The 16,647-nt window shown below is 44.4% G+C and overlaps 1 protein-coding gene across 5 annotated transcripts in view; it reads left to right on the top strand.

Moving 5' to 3' along the window:
* Nucleotides 1-3,225: 3,225 nt before the first annotated feature.
* The window catches only part of elk1 (ETS transcription factor ELK1), a 39,459-nt gene continuing 26,037 nt past the window's right edge, over nucleotides 3,226-16,647 (top strand). For all 5 annotated transcript variants that reach the window (XM_078254107.1, XM_078254108.1, XM_078254106.1 and 2 more), the window contains exon 1: nucleotides 3,226-3,615. In XM_078254107.1, the coding sequence (XP_078110233.1) occupies nucleotides 3,591-3,615 (25 nt within the window). In that variant the 5' untranslated portion in view covers nucleotides 3,226-3,590. The remainder of the gene's footprint in view (nucleotides 3,616-16,647) is intronic.

Raw genomic sequence — 16,647 nt, 5'->3', positions numbered from 1 at the left:
TGTAAACCTATAACGTGCACAAAAAGATATATAACACAATAAAGGAAAGGGGAAAAGCCAAAAAGCAGAATATGAGCACTTTGATTGTTGATCGTGTTTGAACGTGTCGCCCTTCGGACACAAAAACCAAAAACCAAAGACCAGAGACCAGAGACCTAGAGAGGAGTCGGCGAGGAAGTCCGACCCCCGTTTGAGAACCACTGGTCTAGACGTCTCTGGCGTGTTCTCAGATAACTTCTGTCATGATGTGACTCTATATGAATAAAATCAATTATTATGAGATGTAACTGTCAGTGTTGAGTGTTTGAGGTTCTTTAAACAGATGTGATAAATATATAATTTAATAAATAAGATGCCGTTGAGCTCAGCCGAGAGCTGCTCAGTCAACGCGGAGCCTGTTGCCATGGAAACTAAACGGGATGCTAAATAGAGGCAGTGGCGTAAAGAAGCCGAGAGGTGACTCCTGAAATAGACTCACACACAGACACACACACAAAAACACACAAAGAAACACACACACACTTGTGACCATATGCTGATTTAAAGGTCCTATGACATGCTGCTCTTTGGATGCTTTTATATAGACCTTAGTGGTCCTCTAATACTGTATCTGAAGTCTCTTTATATAGACCTTAGTGGTCCCTAATACTGTATCTGAAGTCTCTTTATATAGACCTTAGTGGTCCCCTAATACTGTATCTGAAGTCTCTTTTATATAGACCTTAGTGGTCCCCTAATACTGTATCTGAAGTCTCTTTTATATAGACCTTAGTGGTCCCCTAATACTGTATCTGAAGTCTCTTTATATAGACCTTAGTGGTCCCCTAATACTGTATCTGAAGTCTCTTTTATATAGACCTTAGTGGTCCCCTAATACTGTATCTGAAGTCTCTTTATATAGACCTTAGTGGTCCCTAATACTGTATCTGAAGTCTCTTTATATAGACCTTAGTGGTCCCTAATACTGTATCTGAAGTCTCTTTATATAGACCTTAGTGGTCCCCTAATACTGTATCTGAAGTCTCTTTATATAGACCTTAGTGGTCCCCTAATACTGTATCTGAAGTCTCTTTTATATAGACCTTAGTGGTCCCCTAATACTGTATCTGAAGTCTCTTTTTATATAGACCTTAGTGGTCCCCTAATACTGTATCTGAAGTCTCTTTTATATAGACCTTAGTGGTCCCCTAATACTGTATCTGAAGTCTCTTTTATATAGACCTTAGTGGTCCCCTAATACTGTATCTGAAGTCTCTTTATATAGACCTTAGTGGTCCCTAATACTGTATCTGAAGTCTCTTTATATAGACCTTAGTGGTCCCTAATACTGTATCTGAAGTCTCTTTATATAGACCTTAGTGGTCCCTAATACTGTATCTGAAGTCTCTTTTATATAGGCCTTAGTGGTCCCTAATACTGTATACCATACTGACCATAGGCAGGCTGGGGGAGCTCATATTAATGTTAAAAAACCTCATAAAGTGACGTCATCTATTTTTTCATTTATGTTCTTTACAAAAATGTCTCATATCTTCAGATAAACATGTTTGTAATTCTAAACTATAAACGTGTTATTGATTATACGTCATCCTGACTGACACCAAAGTCCTCAGAAGACTTTTATTTTGAAACACTTGTTGGTTGGGTGCCTGAATGCTGCAGGAACACTAGCACGCGCTGCGTCAGATTTCTTTTTTTTAGATAAAAAAAAAAAGAATACCGGAAATCAGACAACGTTCCTTCAAAATAAAAGCGCAAACTTTCTAATATATATATATATATATATATATATATATTTTTTTTTTTTAAACCAAGATATTTATCCATATTACCGTTTGTAGGCTACACATAACAATATCTATAGGAAACGTTGTTTTATCTGAAGATGGAGACATTTCGGGTCGCAAAGCTGAAAACAGAGCTGTTTCTCTGACATCAGATTCGTGGTTCTCACAGGACGGCGACGCTACAAACGTATGATGATCTTATAGAATATGATGCACTGCTGTAGATTAAACTACCCAACAGTATATAAAGCAGTGGTGTCAAACTCACTAAGAGCCAGACTGGACCAGACGTGGAGAGTTTATTGACATGTTTTTAGATACATATAGTCAAATATCTTTGACTGTATTATTGTCACTTTTTTGGTCGTTTTTGTTGCTTTTTTTGACTTTTTAAATGAAGGGTGGGACATGAAGGAACAAGACATCTACAGCAGGAAGATGCAACACACACATTAATGTGAATATTAATCCAGAAACATCAGATAGAAGAGGAAAACACTGACTGGGAACATTTTACTGCACACCATATACTTTTACTTTGAGTATTTGAAGCACATGTTTAATATGGTTGTTTGTTTATCTATGTATGTATGTATGTATGTATGTATGCACCAATCACCAAAGCATATTCCTTGTAAGTGTTAGTTACTTGGCAATAAACCCTTTTTTCAGAATCCGATTCTGAGGTGAGTTTTATTTTGAAATCCATCACCGGAAAGGAGATTGTTTGAATGGCGGCTAACTTGACTGTAGTGAAAAGTAGTGAGGAGGCGTTCGTCCAAACAGGAAGAAACTGGGAAAACACACCTAAGTGATGCATTTAGTCTTCACAGACGGACACTTCAGTCCGCTGAACTGCGATCAAACAACCGGGCGGATTTTACAAACGACTTTTCCTCCGTATCGGAGGACTGTGGACGGTTTGCGGGTGAACTCCAGTCCGCAGTAAGCAGCGCTGTTTGGGGGCCGGAGGAAGGCGGGGAGGGGAGGGGAGGGGGCTGTCACAGCAGGCTAGGCTAATATAAGCTAAACTAGCTGGTTAGCACGCTAGGCTAACAGCTTCAGCCCCCAGAAAACCCTGAACTTGGAGAAACTTTGTGAAAAATCTGGTGTTTAATCGGCGGTTCCGGAAAACCTTCGAGAAGATAAAAAAAATACTACAATTTTACGTCAAAAACGTGTTAGCATTGCGTGCTAGCTAATTAGCTCCCATCAGCGTTTGTCAACACATCCAAGCAACTGACAGCAACAACTCACTGTATCGACACCAGCAGTAATACTTAACCCATATGTATATGCTAACACAAAGCTATTAGACATTAATTAGCATTAGCATGATAATTAGCATTAAGTAATGTGCGGCTAAAATGCTTTTAATCGTGTCTGAAACGTAAATGGACTTGTTTTCTGTGTCCGTTGGTTACGAACGTTGGTGTCCGTTGGTTCTTGGGCTGAGCTAACTTTTAATTTCTCCGTGCTGTCGGTGAGTTTGTCGTTAGCATGGAGGCTCGGGAGCCTGGCAGCAGCAGCTCGGTGCGGTTACATAACGCTAGCAGGTCGCGGGAGAAGCTGCTGAACGTCGCCTCCTCAGCCCGGCTCTGACAGCTATTAACTGCTCCGACAAAACCCTCCCAACAGCCAGCCAGACAGGACAGAGAAACAGACAGACACAGAGAGAGAAACCGACAATACAACAACAACAACAACAACAACAACAAGAAGCACACAGCGGCATGGAAGAAGTGTGAGCCTCTGCTGGGAGACAGGCAACAGAAACACAACATACGGGACATTTCGCTAAAGATGGATTCAAACCCGCTGATAAACGGTAAGAGATGCTGCTTCATGCCGTTTTTACATGCTGCAGATGTGTGTGTGTTTTTGTGCAGTTTGGAGGGAAGCAGCAGTTTACAGCAGCGTTGCAACAGGTGTGTGTGGAGGCCTGCAGCAGCCTGCAGGGGTGGGTGTGTGTGTGTGAGAGAGAGCAGGTATTAGCATGACAATGAATGCTGGTTGGTTGGATCTGATTTCTTTTCCTGCAGCGTGCAGAAACTTGCACTGAGACTTGAGAACTGTTCTTAATCTCCACTGAGCCAGGTACAATAAAGAATGTGTCCCCTGGTTGTAATTATCTCAGTCCTCACTGAAACACCTGAACCAGGCACAGCCAAGATCAGAGACATAGTAAAGGTCAGGACTAGGGGTGGGAATCACAGGGTACCTCACAATACTATATGATATGATACAAGGCTCACGATACCGATGATATCACCATACAGCAATTCTGCCATTATCAATACATTGCTAGACAATCCTATAACGATGCATCAGGATATCTGTCTAACTATGAACACTATATGCACGTGAAAAGGTTAAGTGCAGGTTTTCTTTCTTTATTTACTGCAAGTCCAAACTGTCAGAAAACACGTTTTTCAGTCCGTAGATTAAAATGAAACTACTATAGAGTAACTACAGACTTTGGACTCAAACGTGGCCGGAGCATCTTGTTGTTTTCTTCAAACTGCCGTCAGCCATCTCGATGAAAACCTCTTCTTCTTCGGCTCGTTAACTTCTGTTCACGTTTCCCTCGTTCACGTGAAGCAGCGACGCTGGGAGCAGAGACATCTATTCAGAGAGACTCGTTTTATTCAATAAAATATCCATATTTAGTGCCGGCGTATTGATTCTCGTATCGCACGAAGAAGGACAACAATATATTGCCGTATTGATGTTTTGTCCCGACCCCCTAGTCATGACCAGACACCAGAAGTACATTCTCTCACATTTGTGATTTTCTATTTTATCGTTTTAGTCGACAGTTCATTTATCATACCTGCAAACTAGTTGCTTTTCGGCGAAAATCGCCGTTTTGAATGGGGAAAATGTCATCCACGTGAATCGTGTCGATCTGAAGAGTTTTTATTTTGTGGGGCGGGGGGGGGGTTCGAGACCCGGAGATACTACGGCACCGGTCCCTTAACGACCGTTATCTACCGGTCTGAAATTAGAAATGGTCCGATACCATTCACAACCATTCACTCTTTTATATAGACCTTAGTGGTCCCCTAATACTGTATCTGAAGTCTCTTTATATAGACCTTAGTGGTCCCCTAATACTGTATCTGAAGTCTCTTTATATAGACCTTAGTGGTCCCCTAATACTGTATCTGAAGTCTCTTTTATATAGGCCTTAGTGGTCCCCTAATACTGTATCTGAAGTCTCTTTTATATAGGCCTTAGTGGTCCCCTAATACTGTATCTGAAGTCTCTTTTATATAGACCTTAGTGGTCCCCTAATACTGTATCTGAAGTCTCTTTTATATAGACCTTAGTGGTCCCCTAATACTGTATCTGAAGTCTCTTTTATATAGACCTTAGTGGTCCCCTAATACTGTATCTGAAGTCTCTTTTATATAGGCCTTAGTGGTCCCCTAATACTGTATCTGAAGTCTCTTTATATAGACCTTAGTGGTCCCCTAATACTGTATCTGAAGTCTCTTTATATAGGCCTTAGTGGTCCCCTAATACTGTATCTGAAGTCTCTTTATATAGACCTTAGTGGTCCCCTAATACTGTATCTGAAGTCTCTTTATATAGACCTTAGTGGTCCCCTAATACTGTATCTGAAGTCTCTTTTATATAGACCTTAGTGGTCCCCTAATACTGTATCTGAAGTCTCTTTTATATAGACCTTAGTGGTCCCCTAATACTGTATCTGAAGTCTCTTTTATATAGGCCTTAGTGGTCCCCTAATACTGTATCTGAAGTCTCTTTATATAGACCTTAGTGGTCCCCTAATACTGTATCTGAAGTCTCTTTTATATAGACCTTAGTGGTCCCCTAATACTGTATCTGAAGTCTCTTTATATAGACCTTAGTGGTCCCCTAATACTGTATCTGAAGTCTCTTTATATAGACCGGGCTCCAGCCTTGGTGCGGTTTTGGAAACTGGTTCAGGATTTGATTTGATCCTCAGGTATCAAAAATATCAGCCTCATTACAGACGTGATGCTGACTTTTTTCATGGAGCCACTGGTTGAAGTCAGCAATGTATGTAACATCCATTCACGTGTTGTCACGGCAACGCTGACACACTCTTGATGTGAGTGTTGAATAGTGTTCGTGATGTGAGCCCAGCAAAGAGTGATGGGAACGGGTCACAGTCGTTTTGACAGTAGAATCACGAGTGTTGGGAGTATCTTTAGTGTCTTCTGACTGTTGTTGAGATTTGATTGACTGGTACACGGATGTCAGCGAGCAGAGAAACCACAGCGGAACAGGACGTGGTCAGAAAGCCACATGCTTCGTCTCCGGTGGGTTTAGTTCTTCATCCTCTCTGTCTGTGTTTCTCCCCAACAAGTCTCTCACACACTCTCATCTGAACAGCGATCTGCAAACAAGGTCACAGGTTTGATTAGCCCTCCTGATGTCCTCGGGTCACATTTGACCCATATTCAAAAGGTTTCTGTATCAGAAATTTGGGTTTCTTTCAACCAAATTTGACAAAAAATAACGTGGATGGTTCCATACATATAACCATTACTCTTCACAAGTAGAATAAAAGATCAGCTCAGAGCCCGACACAGTTTAAATCTCATGTCTTTCTCAGACTAATGACATATGTACATGTGTGTTTGTGTGGAAGCTTTCATTAAGCAGCTGTAGGAACAGATGAGGTCATCGGCTCACACGGGGCAACAAGCTCACGTTAATAAGCTGTTAAAATGTTCAGTGTGTTAACCTTTCCTGATGGCTTCGTTTCCGACCGTGATCAGAACACCAGAGGAGACTGGTTACCTCCAGGGCCGACGTTATACAGCGTCGGGGTTAACATCACGTTTCTGGTGAGCTGATGAATGAACTTGGCTTTCAGTCTGGGGTTTATCTCGGACACCGCACACACGCACGCACACGCACGCACACACACGCACGCACGCACACACACGCACACACACACACACACACAGAAACGCACACACACACACAGAAACGCACGCACGCACGCACACACACACACACAGAAACGCACGCACGCACACACACACACAGAAACACACACGCGCACGCACGCACACACACAGAAACACACACACAGAAGCACACACACACACACACACACACACACACACACACACAGAAACACACACGCACACACACACATACGCACAGACACACACACAGAAACACACGACACACACACACACACACACACACACACAGAAACACACACACACACAGAAACACACACACACGACGCACACACACGCACGCACACACACAGAAACACACACACGCACGCACACACACAGAAACACACACACACACGCACAGACACACACAGAAACACACACACGCACACACACACAGAAACACACACAGAAACACACACACACAGAAACACACGCACACACACACAGAAACACACACACACACACACACACAGAAACACACATGCACATACGCACAGACACACACACGAAACACACGCACACACACACAGAAGCACACACACACACACACACACACACACACACACACACAGAAACACACGCACGCACACACACACACACACACATACGCACAGACACACACACAGAAACACACGCACACACACACACACATACGCACAGACACACACACACACACACACACACAGAAACACACACACACACACACAGAAGCACACACACACACACACACACACACACACACACACACACACGCTTTTACCAGTCCTTCCAGAACAATGTGGAGTTTTTTTGTGATTGTTTTGGGCTAAAATCCTTAATTATGCGTCACGTTTTCTTAAACAATGTGATGGTATATGCAGGATATTTATGCGTCGTGGCGTCATCGTGGCGTCATCGTGGCGTCATCGTGGCGTCATCGTGGCGTCATCGTGGCGTCATCGTGGCGTCATCGTGGCGTCATCGTGGGGTCATCGTGGCTTCATCGTGGCGTCATCGTGGCGTCATCGGGTTTCATCGTGGCGCCATCGTGGCGTCATCGTGGCTTCATCGTGGCGTCATCGTGGCGCCATCGTGCATCATCGTGGCGCTATCGCGGGGCTTCATCGTGGCGTCATCGTGGCGTCATCGTGGCGTCATCGTGGGGTCATCGTGGGGTTTGCAGCTTTTAGATGACGTTCACGTCGCGTAATTACATCACTTCATAACGTTCTCATGGCAACAGGGGAAACGGCTGCTCTTGTGTGAAGTAAACACAACATTTTTCACCTTTCTGCTAAGATATACGGGACTTCTTTGCATCGAAAATGTGGGGATGATGACATCATGCAAGACCCGCGTATTTTGCGCGGAAACCGGCATTTTATGCGGCGTATTTGAAAATATAAATAAATATGCAGACTTTGGCTCATGATCGCATGATCACGTTTTTCTGGAGGGACTGAGTATTTGTTGTGTATTTATGCGCGATGTGTCGTCATGTTGTTTCTCTCGACTGTCCAAGATGAATGTCTCCTACAGGAGACAATAAAGGCTTATCTTATGCATCATTTGTTATTTTTGGCTGTACGTGGTCCCAACGCCGTCACCCTTGTAGCGGGTAGAAAGTGCACATATTGGTTTTTTTTTAAGATTATTTGATATAACAGCTGAGAGAGAGAGAGAGAGAGAGAGGACATGCAGGAAATCATCACAGGTCGGATTCAAACCCTGGACTTCTGCGTCGAGGCTTAAACATCTCAGTATATGTGCGCCTGCTCTGCCCAAGTGAGTCAGCTTCTCCTCAGACCGCGAACCTCCTATGGCGCCATTTTGACGCTAACAAGCCATCACTTCCCGTTAGCATCCCGTTAGCATCCCATTGACTGCCATTCATTCTGACGTCACTTTGACAGAGAATAACTTTACATCTGAAGCGTTTAAAGACTCTATTTGTCCGTTGTTTATTTCTAAAGAAACACGACGATGTATAAAAGGCTCCATTACCTTGTAGCTCACGTTATGGCTCCGTAGCAGACGTTTTTATAACAATAGGCTAACGATTGGGTCATAACCACGAGACTTCCTGTCTCATAGTAGAGGAGTTACCGTATAGTACAGGAGAAGCTCTCAGGCAGTTTGGACTTCCATCAGCTGTTTAAGTGTAATGACTAATGTTAACTATCATTTTAGTGATCAATAATGAGCCTGTGTCTATGTTATCTCCTTACATATACCTACGCTCTCCGTCTCTGCTAGATTGGGAATGATTGAGATTTCTCTTGGCACAGCTACCAGAAGACTTCCAACTTTCAGACAGGTTGCTCACGTCACATCTACGTCTTCAAGCTCAGTTGGAGGCTGCTCAGTAACGCTCAGCCATCACCGGGAAAGAGCTTCTAATGTCCTTCACTGGTCTCCGTCCAGAGACACGGGACCTGGTGGTCCATTCTTATATACCGTCTATGGCTCTACCCACTGATCCAACCCGGCCACAAAGTGCACATATTTAATCAGCGTTCATATTCCAGTGTTTCCTTTAGGATTTTTTTTAGCAGTGGGGTAAGTCCGAACACTTAATACAGGGGGCATGAGTCAGTCCACCCCTATGTTAAATTCCCATAGAGGCAGACAGACTTTTATTTTGAAAGGCCAGTTATTTCATGGATCCAGGATACTATGATCCTGATAAAGGTCCCTTGGCCCCCCCATCATCACATACCCTTCACCATACCCCCCATCATCACATACCCTTCACCATACCCCCCCATCATCACATACCCTTCACCATACCCCCACATCATCACATACCCTTCACCATACCCCTGGTACTGTCCATTCAAACGGTACATGCCGAGTAAACCTGGGAAATATGGGATAAAAATATGGGTAGCATGCGATGCCAGGTCCATCTATGCATGGAACATGCAGGTATACACTGGCAAATCTGCTGGTGCGCAGTCAGAAAAACATCAGGGCATGCGAGTTGTCCTTGACATGACAAAAGGTCTGCAGGGGAAAACGATCACCTGTGACAACTTTTTCACTTCACATGCACTTGGCCTGCAGCTGCTGAAAAGAAAGCTGTACATGGTGGGAACCGTACGGAGGAATAAGCCCGAGCTTCCCCCTGCACTGGTGTAAAAAACGGACAGGGCACGGTTCTCATCGAAGTTTGCCTTCACCGAGACCCACGCTCTGGTGTCCTATCGCCCCAAAAAACAGAGAAATGTTCTTCTGATGAGCACTCTGCATCGGGATGCTGCTGTGAGCAACAGGGAGGACAAAAGGCCCAAAATTATCGAAGATTACAATCGCAACAAAGGGGGTGTTGATAACTTTGACAAGGTCACCAGTGTGTACACGTGCAAAAGAATGCCCGCCCGTTGGCCTCTCGTTGTCTTCTACAACATGCTCGACGTGTCTGCATACAACTCTTTTGTCCTGTGGTCTGAGGTCAATCCAGCCTGGAATAAGGGGAAGTACAACAGGAGGAGGCTCTTCATGGAGGAGCTTGGGCGACAACTCGTGATACCTCACATCAAGCGACGCACGGCCATTCCCCGCACGTCAGCCGCTGCCAAATTGGTTAATGAGATCCAGCAGTTCTCGTCCAGCTCTACCTCTGCAGCTGCTCCCACATGCCCACCGGCCCTTCCTGGCCCATTACCCAAAAGGAGTAGGTGCAAATTCTGCCCTCGCTGGACTGACCTCAAAACATCAAAAATGTGCCAAAAATGCAATGCACACATCTGCAAAGATCACGCCATTACTACCTGCCTCGCATGCAACTGAGGGCCCATTCAGACTGAAAAGTTAAATGTTTTTGAAATGAATGTTGACATGTTTTATATGACAGGTAATGAGTTGGAATAAAGTTGACTGAAAAGTTGAAACGCAGAGGTGGGTGATCATTTATACTTTATGCTTTATCAACCGTCATACCAGACGGGGTCATTTTTGACCCCAGAGGACAACAGGTGTGATTATGGGCTGCCATTAAAAACATTTCAAATGATTTAAAAACAGCATCCTCACGGACTCCTCAGAAGAGATACGTCTCTAAAGCCATTCCTACTCCCTGTTGCACGTTCTGTCAACCTGAACGAACTGGAACTTTCCTGCACATGGTCTGGGAGTGTGCACAGGTGCATGAGTTCTGGAATAAAACAACATCAATAATATCTGATGTGATAGGATGTCGAATTCCTACTGACCCGATTGTTCTGTTACTTAATGACGACTCTAAATGACACCAGCTTGGGAGACGGAAGAAGATTTGGCTAGCCGGCTCGACAGCAACCAAGAAAATGATAGCTCGGCGCTGGCTTCCCCCCCCATTCGCTTTGTATAAAACAGTGGTTGGCGTATTTTCTGGACATAGTTATACTGGAGCTCTCTACAGCAAGGATTAACAAAGCCAAGTCATTGACTATAGACCTATGGAAAGGTGCAGCAGCACAGGTATCAGTCCTTAATGACCTCAGCAGCACAGGTATCAGTCCTAATGACCTCAGCAGCACAGGTATCAGTCCTGATGACCTCCGCAGCACAGGTATCAGTCCTGATGACCTCAGCAGCACAGGTATCAGTCCTGATGACCTCAGCATCACAGGTATCAGTCCTGATGACCTCCGCATCACCGGTATCAGTCCTGATGACCTCCGCGTCACAGGTATCAGTCCTGATGACCTCAGCATCACAGGTATCAGTCCTAATGACCTCCGCATCACAGTGACGTATCAGTCCTGATGACCTCAGCATCACAGGTATCAGTCCTGATGACCTCAGCAGCACAGGTATCAGTCCTGATGACCTCCGCAGTCACAGGTATCAGTCCTGATGACCTCCGCGTCACAGGTATCAGTCCTGATGACCTCCGCATCACAGGTAGCAGTCCTGATGACCTCCGCATCACAGGTAGCAGTCCTAATGACCTCCGCATCACAGGTATCAGTCCTGATGACCTCAGCATCACAGTGACGTATCAGTCCTGATGACCTCAGCATCACAGTGACGTATCAGTCCTGATGACCTCAGCATCACAGGTATCAGTCCTGATGACCTCCGCATCACAGTGACGTATCAGTCCTGATGACCTCCGCGTCACAGGTATCAGTCCTGATGACCTCAGCATCACAGGTATCAGTCCTGATGACCTCCGCATCACAGTGACGTATCAGTCCTGATGACCTCAGCATCACAGGTATCAGTCCTGATGACCTCCGCGTCACAGTGACGTATCAGTCCTGATGACCTCCGCGTCACAGGTATCAGTCCTGATGACCTCCGCGTCACAGGTATCCGTCCTAATGACCTCCGCATCACAGTGACGTATCAGTCCTGATGACCTCAGCAGCACAGGTATCAGTCCTAATGACCTCAGCAGCACAGGTATCAGTCCTAATGACCTCAGCAGCACAGGTATCAGTCCTGATGACCTCCGCGTCACAGTGACGTATCAGTCCTGATGACCTCAGCATCACAGGTATCAGTCCTAATGACCTCAGCAGCACAGGTATCAGTCCTGATGACCTCAGCAGCACAGGTATCAGTCCTGATGACCTCCGCGTCACAGGTATCAGTCCTGATGACCTCCGCGTCACAGGTATCAGTCCTGATGACCTCCGCATCACAGGTAGCAGTCCTAATGACCTCCGCATCACAGTGACGTATCAGTCCTGATGACCTCCGCATCACAGTGACGTATCAGTCCTGATGACCTCTGCATCACAGTGACGTATCAGTCCTGATGACCTCAGCATCACAGGTATCAGTCCTGATGACCTCTGCATCACAGGTAGCAGTCCTGATGACCTCAGCGTCACAAGTATCAGTCCTGATGACCTCAGCATCACAGGTATCAGTCCTGATGACCTCAGCATCACAGGTATCAGTCCTGATGACCTCCGCATCACAGGTATCCGTCCTAATGACCTCCGCATCACAGTGACGTATCAGTCCTGATGACCTCAGCATCACAGGTATCAGTCCTGATGACCTCTGCATCACAGGTATCAGTCCTGATGACCTCCGTGTCACAGGTATCAGTCCTGATGACCTCAACATCACAGGTATCAGTCCTGATGACCTCAACATCACAGGTATCAGTCCTGATGACCTCCGCATCACAGGTATCAGTCCTGATGACCTCAGCATCACAGCTATCAGTCCTAATGACCTCAGCAGCACAGGTATCAGTCCTGATGACCTCCGCATCACAGTGACGTATCAGTCCTAATGACCTCAGCATCACAGGTATCAGTCCTGATGACCTCAGCATCACAGGTATCAGTCCTGATGACCTCCGCATCACAGGTATCAGTCCTGATGACCTCAGCATCACAGCTATCAGTCCTGATGACCTCAACATCACAGGTATCAGTCCTGATGACCTCCGCATCACAGGTATCAGTCCTGATGACCTCAGCATCACAGGTAGCAGTCCTGATGACCTCAACATCACAGGTATCAGTCCTAATGACCTCCGCATCACAGTGACGTATCAGTCCTGATGACCTCAGCATCACAGGTAGAGGAAAGCGACTAGGCAAGGTGTTATTTCTATTGTATTTTGGTTTGTTTTGTTTTCCTCAAGACTGCAGAGGGCGGGGAGTGGGGGGGTGGGAGAGGATTTTGGTTCTTGTTTGATTGTCGATTGGTCTGTATGTTCTATCTTCAAAAATATAAAAATCATTTTTAAAAATGATCATAAAAAAACAGCATCCTCACAAACGTTGACATATGCCACTCTGTGATAAGTCAAGTAGTCAAAATAATTCATAGTTTCATTTTATTTTTACTCAAAAACAGAGTATACCTTTTTGTAAACAAGGTCTATTGGCTCTAAATACGGAAACGTGTAGTAATGGGTTGAACTGGAGTAACACTGAAGGTGTAACACAGAATTGATTATTTATACTGTATGCTTTAACCCTCATGTTGTATTTTCAATATTTCAAAATCAGAAATATGTTTTTTACCCAAAAATTAGATGGATTCCATACAATGCTGTTCGCACGTACAATTCATGAATTTTGGATGTTTTATTCAAGATTTAGCATTTCAAAACAATTGACATGGTTTCAAAACTGTATTCTGACTAAAACTTATTATTTATTATATATATTATATATTATTATCCATAAACACACATTCCTCTAATATTAGTCTAGTCTTTTTTAACTCAAAAATTAGGTATCATTTCCTACTAATGAGGATTATTGTCCATGAATTCCAAAAATAAGTGTAAACCTAGTGGTAATAAGTTGGTGTTTGGGTAACAAAAGCATCAAAAACATGAAAAAAAGTGACAAAAACATAGGAAAAAAAAACATGAAAAGTGTCAAAGAAAGGGATATAAATGTCAGAAAAAGGGTCAAAAAGGTCTTCGTCTTCACGTTCCTCTTACAGACACTAAATCAACTGTTCTTTTGTGTTTTAGGAATGATGAAACCACAAATCATTCCCACGGTGAACAACAGTGTCTTTACTCAACCTGTCTTTATGTCTTTATAACCCTTGCTGTTCTTTTTAAAATACCACAAAATGCCCAGTAAACCTACCATTAAACATCTTTGCAGTTACTTACTGTAATTTGCATAGCATTTTGGGTATTTGCAGAAGTTACAGTGCTGCTCATGAGTTTATGAACCCACGCTAAAGTTACTAAAAAGAAGAAGACACAAATCATCTTCTGGAAACTGATCTTAATGCCTTAATTAAAAAAAATAGGAAAAATCCAATCTTTAAGGACACCAATTATCTTTGTGAATGAATAATGTATCATAAATAAATAAATGTTCTTCCTTAAAATACAGGAGACATAAGTCAGTTCACCCCTATGTTAGATTCCCATAGAGGCAGGCAGACTTTTATTTTGAAAAGCCAGTTATTTCATGGATCCAGGATACTATGATCCTGATACAGTTCCCTTGGTCCCCCCATCATCACATACCCTTCACCATACCCCCCCATCATCACATACCCTTCACCATACCCCCCATCATCACATACCCTTCACCATACCCCCCATCATCATCACATACCCTTCACCATACCCCCCCATCATCACATACCCTTCACCATACCCCCCCATCATCACATACCCTTCACCATACCCCCACATCATCACATACCCTTCACCATACCCCCCCATCATCACATACCCTTCACCATACCCCCCCATCATCACATACCCCTTCACATCATCACATACCCTTCACCATACCCCCCACATCATCACATACCCTTCACCATACCCCCATCATCACATACCCTTCACCATACCCCCACATCATCACATACCCTTCACCATACCCCCCCATCATCACATACCCTTCACCATACCCCCCCATCATCACATACCCTTCACCATACCTAGAGATTAACATGGTTGTATATCAGTTAGCCTAACAGCTGGTTGGATTTGCATTGAGAGATGATCTTATGGAAAGTACCCCATGCCAAGTTATACGACTTACAGTTCTCAAGGACGCACACACACCATCTCAGCTGGCTAGTTATCCTCGTGTGTCCTCACTATTCTCCGACATGCACTCTAACAGTGCAGCCCTGTTTCTGATACCGTGGGGGGGCCGCCGCGGTCAAATCAACATAGAGGAAACACTGTATTCAGATTGAAGCCACAGGCGGTAACATTAGTGAGTCATCCTGAGAATAGAGTGAGCGTCAGGAGATGTGTTGAAGTGCCTTTGAGTAGTCAAACAACACCAGCCTCTTCACCTCTCTCTCTCTCTCTCGCTCTCTCGCTCTCTCTCTGTGTTTACATCTCTCTCTCTCTCTCTCTCTCTCTCTCTCTCTCTCTCTGTGTGTTTACATCTCTCTCTCTCTCTCTCTCTCTCTCTCTCTCTCTGTGTTTACACCTCTCTCGCTCTCTCTCTCTCTCTCTCCTCTCTCTCTCTCTCTCTCTCTGTGTTTACACCTCTCTCTCTCTCTCTCTCTCTCTCTGTGTTTACACCTCTCTCTCTCTCTCTCTCTGTGTTTACACCTCTCGTCTCTCTCTCGTTTACATCTCTCTCTCGTGTTTACACGCTCTCTCTCTCTCTCTCTCTCTCTCGTGTTTACACCTCTCTCTCTCTCTCTGTGTTTACACCTCTCTCTCTCCTCTCTCTCTCTCTCTCTCTCTGTGTTTACACCTCTCTCGCTCTCTCTCTGTGTTTACACCTCTCTCTCTCTCTCTCTCTCTCTCTCTCTCTCTCTCTCTGTTTACACCTCTCTCTCTCTCGCTCTCTCTCGCTCTCTCTCTGTGTTTACACCTCTCTCTCTCTCTCTCTCTCTGTGTCTCTCTCTCTCTCTCTCTCTCTCTGTGTTTACACCTCTCTCTCTCGCCCGTCATCCTTCTCCCTTGGTTACCATTGATGAAAGGTCACTCACCATAGCAATGGTTTCCAGGGTGTTTGATAGGTCAGTTGTGTAACAGGTCAACCAATGGTAATGAGGCTCATGTGCATCTCTCACGTGTGTGTGTGTGTGTGTGTGTGTGTGTGTGTGTGTGTGTCTCTGTCTCTGTCTCCGTGTGTGTGTGTCTCCGTGTGTGTGTGCGCCTCTCGCCACTTGAGACCTACTTTAGTTATTGTTATAGTTTAATATATTTATATATTCATGTTGCACCAGTCCAGTATGACCGTCAGTTGAAATAAACATTGTGTTGTTAGAAAACTTGTTTCATTTGTTATGAATCTATTTTGATGCCTTTTCCCGTAACTTTAAATGACTTTTACATATGTTTAAAAAGATCTAAATTAATATCGATATCGCCATATCACATGTTGTCGACATCGTGCAGCCCTACTGCATATGGAAACTCTCTGGTTCTTTGGCAATTTCTGAGTCTCAAAGCCGGCAAATGTGCCAAATACTGCTCTGAGTGTCGCATGACTGCAGTCTGTAAA

Source organism: Sander vitreus, chromosome 7 (genome assembly GCF_031162955.1).
Source record: "Sander vitreus isolate 19-12246 chromosome 7, sanVit1, whole genome shotgun sequence".
NCBI lineage: Eukaryota > Metazoa > Chordata > Actinopteri > Perciformes > Percidae > Sander > Sander vitreus.
This window is presented reverse-complemented; position numbering and strand designations above follow the sequence as displayed.